Consider the following 21,068-nt stretch of genomic DNA (forward strand, 5'->3'; position numbering starts at 1 on the left):
GGGCCAGAGAGAGTGACTGACTCCAGTGGTTAGGGCACACATCTTGGAGGTGGGTGACCCCAGGTCCAATATCCTAGCTCAAATCGCTCATTATTTACCCACAATTGAATGGTTTCATCAAGAGACAGTGAGGGAGCTCCATATCAGACTATTCCATAGCTCAGTGGTTAGAGCACTCACCTGAGTGGAGGAAGGCCCCTTGTTCTCTGGTGGAGGTGGGGGAACTGAACCTGGATCTCTAGTGTCCCAAGGGAGTGTACTAACCACTATACTGAAAGTTAAGGTGGGCATCAACTCCTCCTCCAGCTATCTTGTGTGGAGTGAAGCAGGCACCTAATTCATTCCCACAGGAAATGCATTTGGCACCTAAGCCACCTTCTCCAGGTGGCTGGTTCTCATTTGCGGATCACTAAGCCGAGGTAGGAGCCTCCCTGCAGCCTGGACTTAGGCACAGAACTCTGTGCAAGGGGCAGGGCTTAGGACACACCCCTGTTTGCATTTTCCATTGACTAGCTTAGGCAGGGAGCCTAGCCTGCTAGCTTTGTGGATTGCAGTTTAAGGCACCTGTCTCCCCATTCATTGTATATTGAGCCTAAGTACCTAACTCAGGCACTGAGAATGGCAGTGGTGTACCTGTGGTTTTTTTTTCCAGGGGCCTTAAAGTTAGGTGCCTGCCCCCTTAGTAACACAATACCTAAGTTCCTTCATGGATCCCAGCTGAAAGACTATGCCCTGCCCCAAAGACCTTAAAATCCTAAGTATAAGATGAGAGATGACCGATGGACACAGCCTGGGGAGCATTAGGAAATAATGAGACAATATTGGTCAGCATGTTAGGTTGCTAGTGTGCTGAGATCACAGCCTATTGGATCTCAAAAACCAATTTAAATAGGCATCACAGAAAAGAATTTTGAGGAGGGCTTTGAAGGCAGATAGAGTTATTTTTGCAGATGTTCATGGGGAGCCCCTCCCAAGCATGAGGGGCAGTATGGGAGAAAGCATGACGTTGCTTGTTAGAAAATGTAACAAGTGAACAATGGAGGCTGGCATCATGGGTGGATTGGAGGTGGTAGTCAACATTCCAATGGTGAATGAGAGATGATAGCTAGGATGGAAATAGGCCATGAAGGACTTTGAAAGTAAAGAAAAGTAGTTTTACGTTTGATGCAATTGAGAAGCAGGAGCCAGTGGAGGGATGTAAAGAAGAGTGATGAGTTCAAGGTGAAAGGCTTGAAAAATGAAGTCTTTCCAGTATTTTTTAACTTTTGGTTCTCGTCATGTATATGAACATTTCAAAAACTTAAATGGTTGAATATGACTCTAAACTTGGAAGGGAGAGTTCTTATTTCCAGTTTTTCTTAATTTCAGAGTTTCCATTTCACCCATCCTATTCTGGACGATTTCACGGATATAAGGGCATAGCGACAGTGTATAACTGCTCATCACAATAGCCATGATATTCATGTTGACAGTGTTTGGTTAACTCTTCTAATTTAATTTCTGAAGGCCTGATCCTACAAGATGCTGAGCAGTTCCTTGAGGTGACAAGTGCCCTAAGTCCAGTGGGAGTGAGTGTACTCAGCAGTTTGAAGGGGGCACCTACAACTTGTAGAGTCAAGTTTTAAATAAATACAATGAAAGCTGATATGATCCCAGGTAAAATATTAGCAAATGCTGCTAGCAACACTGTCCTCTTTGAACCTAGCTTTTCTTTTGAAGAGCATTGGTACAACTTGAGCTCTTGATAATTAGTAATAAATTAATAATGCTCTCATTACATGTTAGTGCCTTTTTATTGAAGGATTTCAAAGTGCATTACAAAGATTAATGATGCCTCAAAACAGCCCCAGGAGGGAGGCAAGTATTGTTACAGTGGTGTTTTGCCTTTCCCATGAAGACAGTACTTACTCTTTGGTGTGCATAGAGGGACTACTCATGATAGTGTCTGCAAGATTGGACCCAGAATAGGGACCTTGTGCTAGCCCTTTGCTGGAGATGAATTTCACCCATGAATAGTAATTACTTTCACAGGACCCAAACCTGCAAAGTCAGTGTGAATTCCGTGCGAGTGTAATGGTCCACCCACTCCCAGGCAGAATGCTTTGCAGAATTGTGGCCATGTTGGCTTTTAAAGGATTACTCACATGAGTAAGCACTACAGATGTACACCGGGATGTGGCACAGCAGAATTTTTGAGAAAGCAGTGATGTTCAAAATGTCTTGTAACTCCAGATATCTTGTTTGGTTTTTACATATCTTGCAGCTTTCATTTTTTTCTTTAGAAATTTAAATAGAAAAAAATAATTCATAGCATTAAATGTATTTGCCATAGATTACATGGGAACAAACTGGATTTATTCTTTCATCCTGATCAATTTAAGAACTAGATTCAGAGCAAATAAAATAATGTAAATTAACTTTTTTTTCAGGTGACCTTTAGACCGATCTTATGTATAACATCAAGAATTAACTATTAAATACTTAAATGTAATACAAGATCTGTAATTACCTAAAACTGTAGTTCTGTAACTTTTTATTAATGGAAACTTATGTAAATTTGTATTTAGCATTATTCTATACTGTGTGTCTATACTGGTTAGATGAGATGGTGACTTTTTTCCCCCCAAAGGAACCTACTGGAATTAATATTGCAATTCTATGCGAGTTATGAGCCTAATTCCCTTAGGTGCTTTTTAAAATCCCAGCCTTGAATTGTATAAGTACTCGTTCCTAAATATAACTATCTTGAGGACTTGTGAGAGAGAATCTTGGTATTACTTTTGTATCTGAATTATATTGTCTGGGAGGTGGGGAGGAGAGGAAGAGAACACATTTGCTAATACTTTGAGGCTAGCAAAGCACAGTGAAGCATGTTGACTTAAATTGATTTGACATGTAATCAGCATAAGAAAGTTAGGCGACACGATTGATTGTACAGTTGAGCTCAGATCTGTACACTATTGTGCACATGCAGCACATACTGCAAGATTTCTGCAAAACCAAATTATTTCTATATTGATATTGTGCCTGCTCCTGCAGGTCTGACTTGGGCAAACTTCTTCTTATTGAAATTGATGGAGATTTTGTTTAAAGACTGAGCCCCAAACCCCTACCCTCCTCAGCCCTGAAAGATAATGATTTCTTAAAGAAAGAAAATTCATCTTCAAGACTTGATGCATTCTTGCTATTGTACAGTAACTGTTTCAGACCGGTGTGCTTATGTTTCCGATTCCTGTGAAGTTCTCTTTGCAGCAGGGCGTGCCTTGAATCACATCAAAAGAACTAAGTTCTTCAAAAGAAAAAAGAAACTCAAGTAGGCTTGAACGTACAAAGAGAGAGAGGAAAAAAGGGCCAGTCAGTGTTGAATACAAAACGAGTGCAGCCAACCCCAGGAGTTCTTCATCACTTACATTTATCTTATTCTGGGAGAGCAGAGCTAAGCCCAACCCTGACACAAACCACCCACTGCCTTTGACTTGGAGTGTGTGTGTGTGTGTGTGTGTGTGTGTGTGTGTGAGAGAGAGAGAGAGAGAGAGAGAGAGAGAGATGTACATGTAGAGTAATGAATTTCAATTTAAATATTTACCCTTGGTTAGTGGTGGTGAAAACAATTGAAAAATTAAAAGGCATGAATGCATTAAAGCTATTTATCTTTAATTTGAAAGATGCACACTTTAAAGTATTTGCAAAATGAGCATGTTTTATCACCTTTAGTTTTTATTGTGGGTTCTCTGAAAGTAATACTGTACCTGGATGTCAGCTTGACAAGTCTGTCAACTTTTTATTCTTTCCTTTCCTTTATAAAATACTATGGGGCCAACTATGTAGTGTTTTAGGTTAAATACTGGGTTCATTGAGCATGGAAGAAGACACCCACTCACTTTGGTAAGAGTTTTGGGTGCTCTACTTTTGCTTCTCGGCAAGTATTACAGTTAGCAAAACCTGTATCTTGGTTACAGTCCTGTTTCCTTTCAAGCTAATGTTTTCTGACTTCAATGGGAGCACTCAGGTCTGTGTGTTAGAAATTGGGACTAGATCCTACATCATGCCCGTTCTCACTGACTTCAGTGGAAGTTGAGGGTTCTCAGCGCTTTCCAGGATTGGGACCTTAATTAATGTGCAATTCATAACGCCAAAAATCTAACTACAGAATTTAAATAGTAGCTTTCATTGGTTTTCTACATCCTCCCAGACTGCAGGAGAAGTGTGGTCTGAGTAAAGATTGCAGAATTGGGCCCTTAATTTTCATAACATCTAGTTCTAGAACTCATTGAAAATTTGAATTCTCTTTGTCTCTAAGGCTTGAGGACTAGTTTATTAATACTTAAAAACGATATGATTATTCCCTGGTGTTTAACAGCATGCTACATCTCTCACAGTACACACCAGACATGAACATTTCCATTTATTTTTGGCCTAGGGTCACTGTTTCAAACAGCTTACAGTTCCAAGGCCAGCCCCATGATATACTTAAACCCAAGCTTAACTTTGTTTGTGTCTAACTCTATTGACTTCAGTAGGACTTGTCACTTGCATTAAAGTTATGAATGTGCATAAGTGTGTATTGAAGGGGCCTATGTTTGATGTGACTAAAGGGACACCAAAATGATAGAGGATAGGTGTCACAGCAATAAAATAGTAGTTAATCAGTAAAAGCTACTGTAAAGCATGGTGGAGAGAGGCTTGCTTGGAAATACTTTTCTAGAACTAATATAGTTGACCTCACTTCGTAAAGTAACTGATGATACACCACCAGTTTGTACATAACTCCCACTGCCGAAAGATACATGAGCAGAAAGATTGCAGAAAAGTTGAGAGTAAGCCAGAGCTTAAAGAGAATAAACAAATACTCTCCTATTAAGCAGACAATGGCAACTAGTACACTTCCCCCACAAAATGTCTTCAATTTAAAATCCAAATTGTCAATAATGGAAGTCATGTTCCTTTCTTCTTGCCGTTAAAAAAAAATCAAAATTGTGTAAACGGGTTACTGTATAAGAGAGGACCAGATTCTGAAGATCTAGTATCGCTACATCAATTAAACAAAACTGCTCCTTTTAACTCTGATGTTTCTCTCTCTTCACCTGGTTTGAACTACCATACTCTCTGCTTTTTTTCCCCCAGTTCTATTCTTAGTTTGTGAAGTTTTTTTTCTTTCAACCATATAAATATCTACTGTATTCATCTTGGATCTCATACTGTGCCCATCACTTTGAATCTAATAGGACTATTCACTGATTTAAACTAAGTTTTACAAAAGCTTGAGCCTTTACAGGATTGGGGCCTAGAGTTGGATGGTCTCGTGGTAAATTGGAATATGTTGGGGTGGGGGGGAGTGGAAATCAAAAGTAAACTTTTGATTTCATGTCAAAAGCTTTTTTTTTCCCCTTCTCCCCCTTAGCAGTCCCTTTCAGGAGCTGTTGTGAGTGGGCAAATGAAAGGACTTCAGTCCGATAGGGCCCAGGACCAAAAAGGCAGCTATACAACACAAGTTTTGTGTAACAAAGCTGGTGTACATGGAAAATTACTCATTAGTAGAAAAGTGTTACATCAGGATCAGTTGTTCCCTTTTACTTCTAACTAGCATTGGCCTGCTAAACCCAGGGTTGTGAGTTCAATCCTTGAGAGGGCCATTTAGGGATCTGGGGCAAAAATTGGGGATTGGCCCTGCTTTGAGCAGGGGGTTAGACTAGATGACCTCCTGAGGTCCCTTCCAATCCTGATATTCTATGATTCTAACTTTGAGAACGTATTTTTGAGTCGGTAACAGTTGAGTGTTGGGCTCTTCAAAAGTAGGTACAGCTAGCCTGGGGATTATGAGCTCATGTGATTTGAGGATATGTGACTGCCAGACTTCATGAAAGCTCCTCCTTATGTTTGACTCTTACTGTGCATCTTGGGCACAGAAAGGACTTAGCCCTCTGGCATATAGAGCCAGGTAGGAGAGACCTGCAGGGAGCTGACAGGAACACCAGCTGAGAAGAGCTGATGCCTAGAAGGGATCCTAGAAGGAAAAAAAAGGCCTTCAACAAGGAAGAGCTGAGCACAGGTGTACCCTGGGAAAGGGATTTTGCATTTTAGGGAAAACCAAAGAGAAGGTGTTGAGGGAGAAGACTTTGAGAAACAGTTGAAAAGACAGTCCTGCATTACAGCATCCCAGCATTTTCCCCCACCCATCTCTGGTGGTGCTGCTGCTTAAAGAGTGGCATGGACTTCCTTCCCTTGCAACAAGAGGTTTATGGGGAGAACTGAGTGTAGTGAAGGGTTATGGCTGGCTTGGCATGGTATCGCTGGTGCTGTTGAGCCCTAAAGAAAATGGACTTTGAATGGGGTTTAGTCACGGGGTAATCCTAGATTTACCTATCCACCAGGGGGAGACAGTGGATTGACTGGAAGTGAGAAACCGAGGTGTAGACATATGACCAATGCCAAAGATATACTGTCATAATGTTGCTATAATGCTTTGAAACTTTTTTTAAAAATTTACCACTTAAAGATAGCTTCAGTTCTTGAAAAATTAAATTCTGCACAGCACTGGTGATGGATATTATCTTTTCACTTTTTTGTGAAGAGCATTAGGAAGGGTATAAATAACCACATCATTTGTGGCTACTGCAAAGGCAAGGAGTGCTGTTTCCAAAATGCTGAGTAGGTGCTCTGCCTGCATTGAAGTCATAGATGGGAGATGCTAGGCATCTCCCTAGATTTGGCTATTTTAGTACTAAACTCCCACTTCTTCAAAATAAGGATACATAAGCGGGGAGGAGGACACAATAGGGCTACAAGGGCAGCTTAACTCTTAATATATTTAATTGCCCCTCTGCTCCTGTGTCTGTGTGTGAATATGGCTGTAGAGAACATTATGAAAATTTCTGGTGTAGTTCCACTCACCTAAATGGACTTACAGTACAGATGAATCTTGTCCATGGTGATCTGGCCACATTTATACTGAATGAAGTTGGTGGAGCTCTGTAGGAAAGGGTGTGCAACAGAATAACTAGCTGGATCAGTGCCTTAGTTAGCTGAAAGCTCTATAAAATCACATGGTTGTGATCAGCTTTCTACTGACCTATCAGGACTGGGCTCAAAAGCATAAGAGATTCCAGCTGAGGTCTGCATTTGTTTAAACTTTCGCTTACAAACTTGCATGGCTTTGAAAGTCCTCACTTTGCTACAGAACAGCAATGCTGGCTCTTCCATACTTCCATTTATTTATATATATACTTTTATGCCTACTTCAAATTCTCCGAATTTCTTCAAATTTCTATCTTGCATTTTATCTCCCACAGTTTTTGTTCCATTCTGTTGGCCTCATTTAGACTGCATCTTCAATTTCTGAAGGATACCTGTATGTCTTGAATAACATCTTGAACCTTACTACTTCATCCATGCCATTTGCTCACTAGGGGAGGGAGGAAGATCCAAGGGTGAGGGGGCTTGTGGGTTTTTTGTTTTTGTTTTTTGTTTTTGCTTTGCTTTGCTTTCCCACTCTGTTATATTATGTTACAGTAGTCATCTGGAAGCAGAGTGTAAGGATTTGAATTTCCCCTCTTTAGTGTAAACTTTTGTGAAATCACCTTTTCTGAAGGGTTAGTTTTTGGTGCAACTCCTCCTCTGAAGATATTACTTAATGGTTCAAGGAATGACTATGATTGAGCAGCTATTGAGGATTAAATTGAGAATAGCCTCTCCTATGTGTGCTGTAAAACTAGCTGTTCTGAGAAGCAATTGTTGAAGGGGTTGAGAAACTATTTTCTAAAGCTTGTTCAGCTGTAAGATTGGATCAGTTTATATGCTGGTACCCTAGCTGAAGTCACTTAATATTGTATTAGACTTAATTGCTGCTTTGATCTCCCTCCATAGTGTGCACTTAAGTTCCTTAGCTGATAAAGAGACTGGTACAATAATGAAACCCCTCAGTGGGGTCTGTCTGGGGCTTCTGATTCATGCTAAGGTCTGCAGCAGGTGATGTGAACTTGAGAAGGTTGAGAGGAAGTCCAAGTGGGGAAGGTGAATGAGTCCAGACTTCTTTATTGTCCTATGACATCTACTGGATTAGACAAATATTTATTATTTGCATTACCTTAGCAGCTAGGAGCCCAAGTCATGGACCAGGACCCTGTTGTGCTGGTGCTGTACAAACAAAGATGGTCCCTGCCTCAAGGGGCTTACAATCCAAGGATAGAACAGGAGACCACAGATGGAATACAAAGATACAGGGAGACAAAATATTGATCAGCATGATAATGTGCATTGTATAAGACTTCCACTGACTTGAAAGGAAGTTGGATGAAGCTCTTAATCAGACCACACAGGCATTTGACATTCAAGGGCCTATCCAGGACTATTGCTACTCCAGGCTATGGAAGTACGAATGTACACTTCAAAGCTTTAAGAATGTGATTGGATAAGGCTCATGGGAAGGCCTCTATCACCACAGGGAAGACTTTAGACTGTAAAGTCCTGAGGGCAGGGGCTGTGCGACCTCCAAACCAGCGAGGAGGAGGAGCTCTGGCTTAGCTTCCTCTAATGCTGAATCTATCCAAAATAAGCAGATAAATTCTGTGGGAAGGGAAGAGAAGAGATGAGCAGATTATGATGGGATGCAAAGCTCCTTCCTTCATTGTAGGCGCAATGGGGGAGGGGGGGAAGTACTCGTTTACAACCATCCACTTCGCTCTTCACAGTATGGACGTGGGTTTGTGGGTTACTGCTCCGTGTGCAATGGAGGCGGCGCTTGTGAGCAGAAGGCTGTGTCGCCCTCCGCAGGGTGCTTACGAGCGGAGAAGAGCCTGGGAAATATTCAGCGATTCCAGTTAGGGGAAATGTTGCCACTTCGACACTCCCTTTTCTCCCCCACCCCGCCCATGCCATTCAGTTGCACTAACAAGCTGAGACTGGGGGTGCAGAGAGGCAGCCTTGTATCTACTTCCTTATATCCCAAGGAAAGCTAGCCAGAGGCGTGCCGGGGTGCCATCCAGACCGTGGAGGTAGCTTGGGGGCGCTTAGGCTTCCTGCCCTGCGAACTCTGCTTCGGGTGACGCCGCTGCTCTCCTCCTCCTTGAGATGGCCCTGAACTGCTCGTCTCGGAGGCATTGTTCCGTCGTCTGCACTGCACCGGCGGCCAGGCTCGCCACGACCTACAAATAAGCGTGTTGCCCTCCGTGATCTCAACAGAGATGCCCGCGTTCGCGCGACTATCACGAATTGCTTGATCACGGATTGATTTGTGCCACTGACACCATCAGCCTCTCGCCTTATTGAATGGGCTGAGATCTTCGGGCTAAAGGGCAGGTTAAAGGTGGGTAAGGACGGTCCGGCACTGAAGAACTCAGCACTTGTGGTGCGTTTATCCTGGTCAAGAGCCAACGAGAACAGCTCCTGTTTCAAGGGAGTATACGGGGGGGGGGGGGACGACTTCACAGCGCCCCGCTTTGGTGCTGGTGGAGGCTGCTACAGCACTTAGCAGTGCGGAATCTGCCTGTGGCCGATGTAAGAGCGGCGCTTTCACGGGGTGCGGTTCGGTACATCTGTCTCTCGTGTCCGCAGGCCAGCTACGCAGGACGCGCTCTGCAGGCACCTGGCAGAGCCGGGAACGTGCCCTGTGCAGCTGGGTCTGGGGGGGGGGGTGTCTTTACGGGATCTACCGTCCGCCCGCTGCGCTGGGAGTGGAGGGCGTGCTTTTGGCTGGAGACCCGTGGCTTTCGCTAGGATTCCCCCCCGCTTTCGGTTCCCCCGGGGCGGCGCGGCGCGGGCTGACACACGGCGCCGCGGCACCCGGGCGCACACCTGCTCCCTAGCTGCCCTGCTCCTGCCCGGGCGTCCCTGGCGCGCTCCGACGGCGCACGCCCGGCTCCCTCTGCCACGCCCACGTGCTTAAAGCCCTTGGCCCGGCACTGGCTAGCCCAGGGCAGCCACGTGTCGGCCTCGCCCTCCTGCCGCTGGGCGCGCACCTCGCCCCGGGCGGGTCGAACTCCCCAAGGCCCTAGAGGCCGCGCCCGCTGGCTCGCACTCTTAGCTCCCCCTGTACGCCCCCCGGCCCACGAGCAGTCCCGGCCGCGCGGGGGAGGGGAGGAGTTTTGCCGTCTAGGTCGCATCCCCGGAGTCTCCTCTGCAACTTTTCTCCCCCGGGCCGGGCCAAGCTCCTCCTGCCATTGGCTCCCAGCACGCGACAGACCCGCGCGCTCCATTGGCTGAGCCGCCACGCGACCGGCGCGAGGAGGGCGGGAGGCAGAGGGTGGGGCGCGAGGAGGCGGTGCGGGCGGGGGGACCCCGGCGCGTGCCGCTTTTTAAAGGGAGCGCAGCGGCGTCCGCAACCGGAGAAGGCTGGTTGCACGCGAGCGGTGTGTGCGCGTGCGAGGTCCCGGGAGCCAGGGTAGGGGTGGAGGTGGAGGTGGAGGTGGGGGGGCGCGTGCAGCAGAACTAGCCCGGGCTCTTCTGCCCCGGCTCGCGCTTCCCTGCTTCTCACCCCCGCTTGGGTCTGCAGCGCCCGGCGCGATGAGCCACCTGCGGGCGGCCGCCGCCGAGTGGGTGGAAGGCGGCAGGGACTTGGGGGCCCAGGAGCAGCTGGAGCAGACTCTCCTCGGGCAGGAGCATCCCGGCTGCGGTTTCCCCCCCGCCTGGCTGGGCATGTGCTGCCCGGCACGCGTCCCCGCAGCCGCCGCCGCCTCCCCCAGGTACCCGCTGCCCGGAGCAGCGGAGGAGGAGGAGGAGGAGCCGCTGGAGGCGGGGGGAGCCGAGCAGCACCTGGGCGGCTGCAGGAGCGGCCCCTCGGGGAAACTGTGCAAGCTGCCAGGGGGCGTCCCGTCGGCGGAGGGGGTGTCGGGCTGCGGCAGGCAGCGCGCCCCGTCCGGGGGGCTCCGGCAGCAGGTGAGCGGCGTGCAGAAGCAGCGGCGGCTGGCGGCCAATGCCCGGGAGCGGCGGCGGATGCACGGGCTGAACCACGCCTTCGACCAGCTGCGCAATGTCATCCCCTCCTTCAACAACGACAAGAAGCTGTCCAAGTACGAGACCCTGCAGATGGCGCAGATCTACATCAGCGCGCTGGCCGAGCTGCTGCACAGCCCGGCCGCGCCAGCCGACACCCCGGGCAAGGGCGAGCACCGCGCGCCGCTCCACGAGTCAACCGGAGCAGAGGCCGGAGCTGCAGGACAAGGACAGGGGCAGCACCAGAAACCCTCGTCCTCCGGCCACTGCAGGACTCGCTTCCCCCAGCAGCCGGCTGCGGGGAGCTACTCGGTGCCGCTGGACCCTCTGCACTTCTCTTCCTTCCAGGAGAGCGGCCTGATGGCACAGAAAGCTCCCTCTCCGGCCCTCCTCGGGCAGCCGCAAGAAAGGAGCAAACCATCGCCCCGGTCCCACAGGAGCGACGGAGAGTTCTCGCCCCGCTCCCACTACAGTGACTCTGATGAGGGCAGCTAGGGAGGGAGCCCAGCAGCACCACGGGGGCCACAGGGGCAGAGCCACAACCAGAGCTGTCCCAGTCTGCCCGGGGCGCAGGCGGGAGGGGGAAAAGGGGGCTCTGACTGTTGAAAACTTTGCCATGTACCTGCTTCCGCTGTCCAACAGCCTTTTGTGGTCTAGTTTAAAATAACATCGGTTCCTTTAGCTTATGAATCTCCAGCTTTCTCCTTGGTTTGTCTCTGGGAATGGCTGTTTTGTGATTCAGTGTCCCCGTTATCCACCCCACCCCGTTTCGCTTTCTTTGCATAGGGATTGTTATAGTCTTTCCCCCCCCCCTCCCACCCCGCAGCCAACGTGCTGCCTTGTAGTGCGGAGCTTCACTTGCGTTGCTCGCAAATAGCAAATACACTGTGAAGTCTTACCTTGCTAAAATTGAGTTACCGTTTATGATGATGCTATGGGCACCCTTCTGTGTCTGCACAGATCCTTCACAAAAGTCTTCCGAAATACCGGTCCTGTATCCGAATTTTATTGTTACGAAAACAAAAAGATTGTAAATAACATAATCCTGTGCTGTAAATACCAGAGAAACGGCGGATTTTTAAAAGTCCCTGTTGATGTTGGCATCTTTTGGGGGAACTTGGCGCAAGCACTTTATCAGCGGCTGGAGATGCGGCTTCAAGAGGAAAGCAACTACCTGCCAATTGGAGACCATTCTTTAATTTAGCCACTTATAGTCCTTAAGCTCTTCAAGTGTCAAAGTTTTATGTGAATTTTATTTTGCTTTTGTGATATTAGGAAAGTTATTTATTACGGAGTGTTTACTACTATTTCTGCTTTTATCTTTTTTTTTAACTTTTCTACAAGAATGTTTTGTTTCATTTAGCAAAGCCAGCTGCCCTTGTTTCCTGTAATTTTTGAGATCAAATAAATATGGGGGGGGGGAAAGATTGGTTGGACTATTATTTTTCAGAAGCCATAATAAAAAGTATACAGAACACTTGTCTTTCAAAATGAGTACTGATGTCTTTAAAAGGGCACTTTCGGAATATACTAACATACATCGCCATGAAATGGCTGGGTGGGTGTATTTGGTTGAGATCGCGTGGATCTGTATGACAGCAGAATTTACATCACCTCTGGTTTCAGTTCTCTGTAACTTGCACCTCTGCGTGCAAAAAAAAAGAAAACAAACAAACAAACCTCTGATATTTAGACCTACCACTAAACTATAAATTGTATAATGTACGGCATTAATCATTTAAGACTGCGACAATAGTATTTTTATCAATATTTCTATTCCTGATTTTAACAGGTACCATTCTTCCCTTTTGGGGTTAGGAAAGAGAGGGCTTGTCCCGGCATTAAAATTCCCATTGCAACAGGTGAACGTTGCCTGAGTTAGGGCTGCAAGGTGGGACCCGTATCGGCGTTCTGCTCTCTGAGGAACTCGTCCTGCTCCCCTTGAAGTTTAATTGTTCAAATTCCGTTCTCAGTTACACCAGTGTAACTAAAACCAACAAAACTGGCATAACAGCAAAACGCCCGTTGATTTCAATGGGAACGGGACTGAGCGCATTGTCTCGGAGCAGTTGCCCTGATGAGCCGTGGCATGAGCGAAGCTGGGTCTCCTGTAACCATGCTCATCGCATGAGAAGAGGGAACTAGTATACAATCCCCCCGAGGGCTAGAGGGAGCCTTAAAAACTGAAGGTTGGTAGGAGTTCTGGAAGCTGCGTACGCTAATTTGGAAAGCTGAACAGACGAGCAATAATGATTTGAAAGGGCGGCGCACGAGCGTGTCCCCTTCCTTCTCCTAACTCTGTATGTGAAGTGACTTGCCCCCGCTGGTCCTTCCTGAGGCAAAGCTAGTTCAATAAGATCGCTTGCAGTTCTCGAGCAAGTTTAGGAACAAGCTGTAAAGGAAAAGGTGTAATCGCTTTGGGGCATAAAAGTGGAGAGTATTCACCTGTGTAAAAAACCAAAATCCTGAGTAATTCTTTTCCTTATGTTGGAATTTTCGAAATAAGACTTATTATTGGCGGATCCTATCTCTAATGAGGGCGTTTAAAGGGCGTGAAAATCTGGGTGTCCTGAAAGCCATAAATCGGGTCCAGCTACTGTTGAAATGTGGACCTGTAGTGCAAAGGTATTTATTTACCGCAAATAAAACAGGCGGGCTGCGGCTCATGTCTATTAGCGAGCTACCCTGTAGGTTTGAAACGAAAATTTTCCTTTGGTGACATATCTTAGTGTGGCTGCGCCTCGCAATAATAAGGTGTCTCCCTGTAACGCAGACCAAAATTTACTATGGATGCAACTCTCCACAGTGCTCAATTTTAAAATCAAGTTTGAGGTTTGGAAATCAAGTCAGCGCCTTGTTCTGTGTTTAAGGTTTTGAGGCGTGCTCCACTAAAGTGCAAATCTCTCCCCTCTTTCGGTGATGCAGGGATCGGGCCATAACTTTGTCTTGTAGGGTCGGCTTCTTGAGACAGCGGTTCAAATCCTTCCCCAAGTAAGTTAATGCCTTAATTTCAGTGAGAGTATTCGCCTGGGGAAAAGAAGAGCAGGATTTGACCCAGTATCCTTAACCCAATTTCTTTTATTAAAAAAAAAAGTGTGAAAAGCCACAGAGGATTTCTCCTGCAGTTCTCACAAAGGCAAGACTTCCAATGAACACAAACACTAGACATTGAACTCAACATGATTTTTGCATGAGTAACGACTACCGACTCCGTCAACCGGAGACGGTCTTTTTCTACCCGAGTTTCTTCCTTCTCCATTGCGTTATTTCGTACGTTCAGCAGGTGAAACCTCACCTAGATCTAACTGACAATCAATTAAACTGCTCCGGTAGGTGTGCTGATAGCAAGCAGGCAGCCTGCAAGAAGCAGGTGATCGTGACGCTCTCCAGGAAAGAAACAATGCACCTGTCCCCTTGATAACCTTTTGCACTGCCGGGTTTGCTGTGGTGCAGATAAACATCTTCGGGTGGCTTAAACGAATCAAGTCACTGCTTCCACACTAATGCTCCAACTGCTGGGGATATATTTACCAACCTGGGTAGGGTGAAAAGTTCATCGGCAGGGTCATTTCACTTTCAAAACTTCACGATTGTTTCCGGGTTTATATTTTTGATTATTACTTACTTCTAAAATGTTGAGGTTTTCATAGTAGTGAATAGGCAACAAGCGTTTGACTTTCAGCCCAGAAAACTCTTTTTAAACTCATTGTGCTGTACATAGGTTTGCCATAGAAAAATATCATTCACTACTTTGAAACAAGATTAATTTTTTAAAAGTTGACATATGTGGTGAAAGATGCAACACAGGGGATTAGCGTTGGGATATATTAATTTAATTGAACTGGCCTAGTTATGCCTTTGTTGTGCGCATATATTTGTGGGTGTGGGTGTGTGTTTCCCACATCTTTTCCCTATCTTAATTTTCCGGAAGGTTTTTCTCATTTCATCCAAACAGTTTATGGTTTTGGCTCTCCAAAAATCTGACACGCTATTTGTGAGTGCAAAGTGATTTGAAAAGCGTATATAAAATCATCCACGCTAGTAGGAAATGTTCTAGCTATTGACAGATCAACTGTGCCGTGCAGTGTGTTAATCTTCACATCTATAGTTGGGGATTCAGTTATTTTTTTTCGACACTTCTTTGAAAGCGATACATGGACACATTTCCATTTTAAGGTTCTGCTATAGAGTTTGCATAACAAACGTTTGGCAGCCCACACTCTTACACTCCATTAACAAGCTGTAACATATAGCTGCAGGTTGCTATAATCTCATTAATATTTTGGAAACTTGAATATTGAGTATTCAGCCTGCTCATTCCCCATATGCCAGACCACTCCCGCTATGCTGGCTGGTTCCTTTCTCTCCATTATTAGCAATTAGCTTCTACCTTCCAAAGTCAGATCCAAGTATCCAAGATACTAGCAAAGGAATCAACTATGTGTTGCGAGCTAAGCATGCTTAATATCTCCCAAACAAACAGAGACAACATTGCTTTAAGTAATGAAGATGGATAAATCTCTTTATTGAATTTACGACAGTGTTTGTTCTATAAGCACTAGTATAAACTTAAAATAACACCCGCCCTCTTGAAGCAGATCAGTGTGAGCTGCTTGTGTGCTCATAGTATTTTTAACTTACGCTTTTGACTCTCCAGTTCAGATAAAAGCATTAGCCGGGCGTCAAAATTTGGCTGAAACCTAAGTACTCCCAGAATGAGAAATACGATGTGTTTGGGGTAGGGGGGGCGGGGGCGTGGGTCCTTTGTGTGAGATTCCACTGGCTTGTGCATGTGCCGATCGTTTGTATTTGGCCAAAAAGGTTTGGTTTATTGGTTTAGCTTCCCTTTTAGACCTACACCGAATCGCTGGCCACCCGTCAGACCATGGGAATTTTCAAGAGGCAGCCTGCTCTAATGAGTTTCGCGTGGGTTTGTTGCTCGGTCTAAAGTTACACAGTAAGTGTTTTTTTGGGATTGATATTGGAGCTTTTGTTGTTGACCGCAGTGCAGGCGGGATCGAGTCCCTTGTCCTGCTGCCTGCAAGTTCTCATTACAAGTTTACAGTAGGAGGTTGAATATTTCCCTGTTATGCAACCTTAGAAAGCAGAGGAATCCTGGGGGGTTAACAAAACTCCTGCACCCCCAGTGCACACGTGCGAGAGAAAGTAAAGTTTGCGGTGCGGTGTCCGAGCCCCAGTTTGTTGCCTCCTTGCGAGTGGCTGGCGGCTGTTTGCTCAACCTCTGGCCTGGGGAGGAAGAAAGAGTTAAACCTGGGAAGGGGAGAGGAGATGAAAGGGAGGCAGAGGAAACAAGGAGCGCGTGGGGGTGGCTTGCGGTAATGTGAGTGTTTCTTAATTAGAGCGAGGCTGACAATAGACGGGCTGGCTGGCAGAGGCTCCTGGCCTCAGTGCTGAGTGTCTGGAGCGGAGCACGCGTTGTCAGCTGGTGAGCGCACCGGCCTTTCAGGCACCTCCCCAGGGAGCTGCGCTCCCGCATTAAACACCCTCATCACCCCTCCCCTCCATCATCATCTTCATCATCTACCTCCTCCCCGCGCCCCCCCCACCCCCACCCCAGCGGAGCACAACAGCCAGCATTCACACCCTCAATAACAGCAGCGCAGCAGCGGCCAGCCACCTCCCAGCAACCAGCAGCACGCGAGGGCAACTGCTGGGGCACCTGAAAGAGTCAAAGCCAAAGAAAAGGAGACAAAGGAGGAGAAAAGGATACACAAAAGTGGGCCAGTGTGTCTGCACCGACAATACAGAGAGGCAGGCACACGCACAGGGAGACAGACAGACAAAGAGGCAGGCAGGCGCACACAAAGATTTAAAAAAAAAGGAGTGACACACACAGACACACACTGTCTTACGCGCAGAACAGGTCTCCTAAGGGTAGAACAATATTCAGGATATTCAGCAAGTATCTGTGTGGGTGACACGAGGTGGACAAGGGAGATTTTAGCTATTTGGAAAAACGTTGTAACCAGAAGAGTAATTTAAGCTCTGGAACAGGCTTCCCAGGGTGGTTGTCGAATCCCACTGGAGGTTTTTAATAACGAGTTGAGCAAACTCCTATCAATCATGGATGGTCCAGATTTACTGGACCCTGCCTCGGAGCCAGGGACTGGACTGGGTGACTTTTGGAGGTTCTCTCCATCCCTGTATTTCTAGGAGTCCATAACGCTTGCCACTTTGCCAAAGATAAATGAACTCCTGGTGCTGACTCTGCACCCACTTGCATAGAGTAGAAAAGAGACGGAGCAAAAACGAGGATGGGAAATGCACTATCGACTTTCAGACGTGTGGGGGCCACGTTGGGATCCAGGGATCTGGCTCAGTCAGTGACTGAGGCAGAGGCCAGCTATAAAATTTGTATTGAGTTTGGCTTTTCCCAAGGGTGTTATGGTGGTTCGGGTATGGGGTGTAAAGGCCCAACCCAATTTCCATGGAAATCAATGCCAGTCTTCCTATTTATTTAATAGGAATTGTATCTGGTTCTTGGTTCTGACCCATCTGAGAGAGAAAAGGAGAGAGAAAAACAGACCTCCAGACAATCCCCTATAATAATACACACACACACACACACAAACCCCGTAAGTCTGCAAGGTACAGATGTAGCATTAAAAAGACAGCAAGCTAACATTGCCTGCCTTAGCATCCTATAATGGGAGTAACCGCGATACACTGTACTACGTAGGCCTTTTCCACTTTGATTCAGAGAAGTGGTATTTATTAAATGAAACCGTAATATGTACATAAGTTACATAATGGGACCTCAAATACAAATATGTTTATAAATGAACAGCAACTCTTGACGGGTTGTTCTTTCAAAACGATTAACTACATGCTAGAGCTCGCATCCCAGCAACTACAATAATTCACTAGTGGTGAGAGAGTGTTATACTGATGCACAGTATAAATAATACACCAGGGTGAAAGGACCCGTTGGCAATTTCTTATTCAAGCGGGAGAGGGGGAAGAATCAAAATCCTACAGGCCCTGAGAGGGAAAGGGCAATTTGAAGAACCACTCTTGTTGTTCTCTCTCTCCCTCCCTCCTGTGACACTAGTGTGTATAAAAGAGCTTTTTCACGCAGGAACATGGTAGCTGCAGCTTTGCAAAATCTGCAATATGCTGGGTATAGGGCTGACTTCCCCCGGGGACCCACGCAGCAGAGCTCAGGATGGTGCCCGGCCTCAGGTGCTGATGGAGCTGACGACAGTCGGTTTAAAACAATCGATTCTCCACCCACCGTGTCACAGCCCGCGTAGATCGCCTTCTGGACTGGACTGTGGAGGCGGGTTTCGGGGCAAAAGGATGAATGTTCAACTTCTCCAAATACTGCCCACCTAAAAACACAGCTCCGTGGCTAGGTTAGTAGTAAACATTACAGCTGACATTAGGAGCGTCTGAGTTTTGCAATCCTGCAGCTATGGTGGTTTCATGGGGGCGGGAAATACAGGCATACCATTGTCGTTACCTTCTCGGGGTAGCATGACTGTAGCCGTGTGTTGTGAGATTAGTACACTCCTCACCTGTTGGCTTCCACCTTTGTCCAGGCCCTGATATCACATACCTGTATTGCTGGGTGTCTGACAGGTGTTGTGGGGGGGGTCAGCATTTTCAGCGCGGCGTGGAATGTAGAACGATACAGGCATGTCAGACACCAGCTGTTTGCCACCCTGCCAGAAGCTACCGCCCGGTCATGGCACTGCGCAGCCGAAGCAGCAGGTCGCAGCTCAGCAGCGGCAGGTGTGTGACATGCCTTTCGCCTCGATGCTGAAGCAGGTGTGTGACGTGCCTTTCCCTGATGTGCATGCCACATGTCAGTGTGCTCTACTGCTGTGCTCAAGCAATGTAACCTGTTGGGGGAGGGCAGCACTTAAGAGTACAGGCACGGTCCATTGCCGTGTTTTTCGCCCTGTTGGTGACACGTAGCTGTTGGGGGGGAGGGGGGGGGGAAATAAAGCACCGCAGAGGAACCCTCACGGCACATCTGTCGTGCCTCCGAGGTTTTTCCCCTCAAAGTTGAGCAGGCTTTAAACCGTGTTAAACCCCAGCAGGTTGGGGATCTGTTGCGCTGGACAGAGTTATCAGGGAGCATGTCCTGCGTCTGGCAGCCAGAAGGAGGCACCTTGACCCAGAAATAAACGCTTACAGCTGACCCTGTGTCCACGGCAAACGACGGTGAAACTTCAGGGACCACCTTCATCCTTGCGATGTCAATAGCATGGCATCCGGAATGAAAGTGAAGTTATGGCGTTTGTCCGCGCTCAAGCACCTATCCTTGACCTAAGCCAAAAGATTCGTGCAGCAGCTTCCCAAGAGCTAAAATCTAGCATTTAAAAACCATCTGCTGCACTGACACTCCCCAAACGAATCCTTTACGTGCAGGCTGATTTTCCTAGAACTCTGTTCAGCGCCGATATACCCACAGAGAGCGAGGCAATACAGAGGCTCAATTTAATGCAGCTCTCTTGGGTGGGGAATGCGTTGCTTCTTTGCCATCAAGAGGGAGAGACAGGGGCTTCTTCTGATATGCTATCAAAGGGCAAAGGCTGGTCCTAGAGCAGTTTTTTAAACTAAGGGCTGGCATAAGACTGACTGCTGCTGAGAAGCAGATGGTTCGGACAGAGACATCCCTTAGGGGAGGCTCTATCAATGGGGATTCTTTATATCCTAGGAAGGAGGAGAGGATGGCAGATGATAAAATAGGTGTAGGATCTGATGAGAAACAGTCACATGAAAGAGTCCCATTCAATTACATCATGTAATGGTAGACAGCTAAAAAGTGGCAAGTTTTTAAAGTGCTTATATACCAATGCTAGAAGTCTAAATAGTAAGATGAGTGAACTAGAGTGCCTCCTATTAAATGAGGATATTGATATAAGAGGCATCACAGAAACTTGGTGGAATGAGGATAATCAATGGGACACAGTAATACTAGGGTACAAAATATATGAGGAGGACGGAACTGGTCGTGCTGGTGGGGGAGTGGCACTAAATGTGAAAGAAAGCATAGAATCAAATGAAGTAAAAATCTTAAATGAACCAAACTGTACCACAGAATCTCTATGGATAGTAATTCCATGCTCTAATAATAAGAATGTAGCAGGAGGGATCTATATTACCGACCACCTGACAAGGATGGCGATAGTGACTGTGAAATGCTCAGGGAAATTAGAGAGGCTATAAAATAAAAAAAAAAACCTCAATAATAATGGGGGATTTCAACTATCCCCACACTGACTGGGTACATGCCACCTCAGAACTGGATGCAGAAATAAAGTTTCTCGACATCTTAAATGACTGACTGCTTCTTGGAGCAGCTAGTCCTGGAACCCAGAATAGGAGAGGCAATTCTTGATTTAGTCCTAAAGGGAGCACAGGATCTGGTCCAAGAGATTAATATAGCTGAACTGCTTAGTAATAGTGACCATTATATACTTATATTTAACATCTCTGTGGCGGGAAAAACCACAACAGCCCAACAAAGTAGCATTTAATTTCAGAAAGGGGGACTACACAAAAATGAAGAAGTTAGTTAAACAGAAATTAAAAGGTACAGCACCAACAGTGAAATTCCTGAAAGCTGCAGGGAAACTTTTTTTTTAAAGACCCCATAATAGAGGCTCAACTTAAATGTATACCCCAAATTAAAAAACCTAGAGAACAAAAAAAGTGCCACTGTGGCTAAACAGCAAAGTAAAAGAAGCAGTGAGAGAGACATAGGCATTCTTTTTAAAAGTGTAAGTTAAATCCTAGTGAGGAAAATGGACAGGAGCATAAACTCTGACAAAGGAAGTGTAAAAATATAATTAGGAAGGCTAAAAAAAGAATGTGAAGAACAGCTAGCCAAAGACTCAAAGTCATAGCCATTTTTTTAAAGTACATCAGAAGCAGGAAGCCTGCTAAACAACCAGTGGGGCCACTGGACGATCCAGATGTTAAAGGAGCACTCAAGGATGACAAGGATATTGTGGAGAAACTAAATGAACTCTTTGCATTGATCTTCACACCTGAGGATGTGAGGCAGACTCCCAGACCTGAGCCATTCTTTTTAGGTGGCAAATCTGGGGAACTGTCCCAGATTGAGGTGTCATTAGAGATGGAGAGAAACTAAACAGTAATAAGTCACC

The 21,068-nt window shown here is 46.4% G+C and overlaps 1 protein-coding gene across 1 annotated transcript; it reads left to right on the forward strand.

Annotated features, from left to right (window-relative positions):
* The first annotated feature begins 10,321 nt into the window (after positions 1-10,321).
* ATOH1 (atonal bHLH transcription factor 1) lies at positions 10,322-12,929 on the forward strand. The gene has a single exon (XM_038400156.2). The coding sequence runs from the start codon at positions 10,498-10,500 to the stop codon at positions 11,419-11,421; it is 924 nt and encodes a 307-aa protein (XP_038256084.1). The 5' UTR covers positions 10,322-10,497; the 3' UTR covers positions 11,422-12,929.
* Positions 12,930-21,068: the final 8,139 nt, after the last annotated feature.

Source organism: Dermochelys coriacea, chromosome 4, assembly GCF_009764565.3.
Source record: "Dermochelys coriacea isolate rDerCor1 chromosome 4, rDerCor1.pri.v4, whole genome shotgun sequence".
Lineage (NCBI taxonomy): Eukaryota > Metazoa > Chordata > Testudines > Dermochelyidae > Dermochelys > Dermochelys coriacea.

What these genes read in the sequence shown, in the direction of transcription:
- ATOH1 (XM_038400156.2), top strand. Translation starts at nt 10,498, where the DNA reads ATGAGCCACCTGCGGGCGGCCGCCGCCGAGTGGGTGGAAGGCGGCAGG.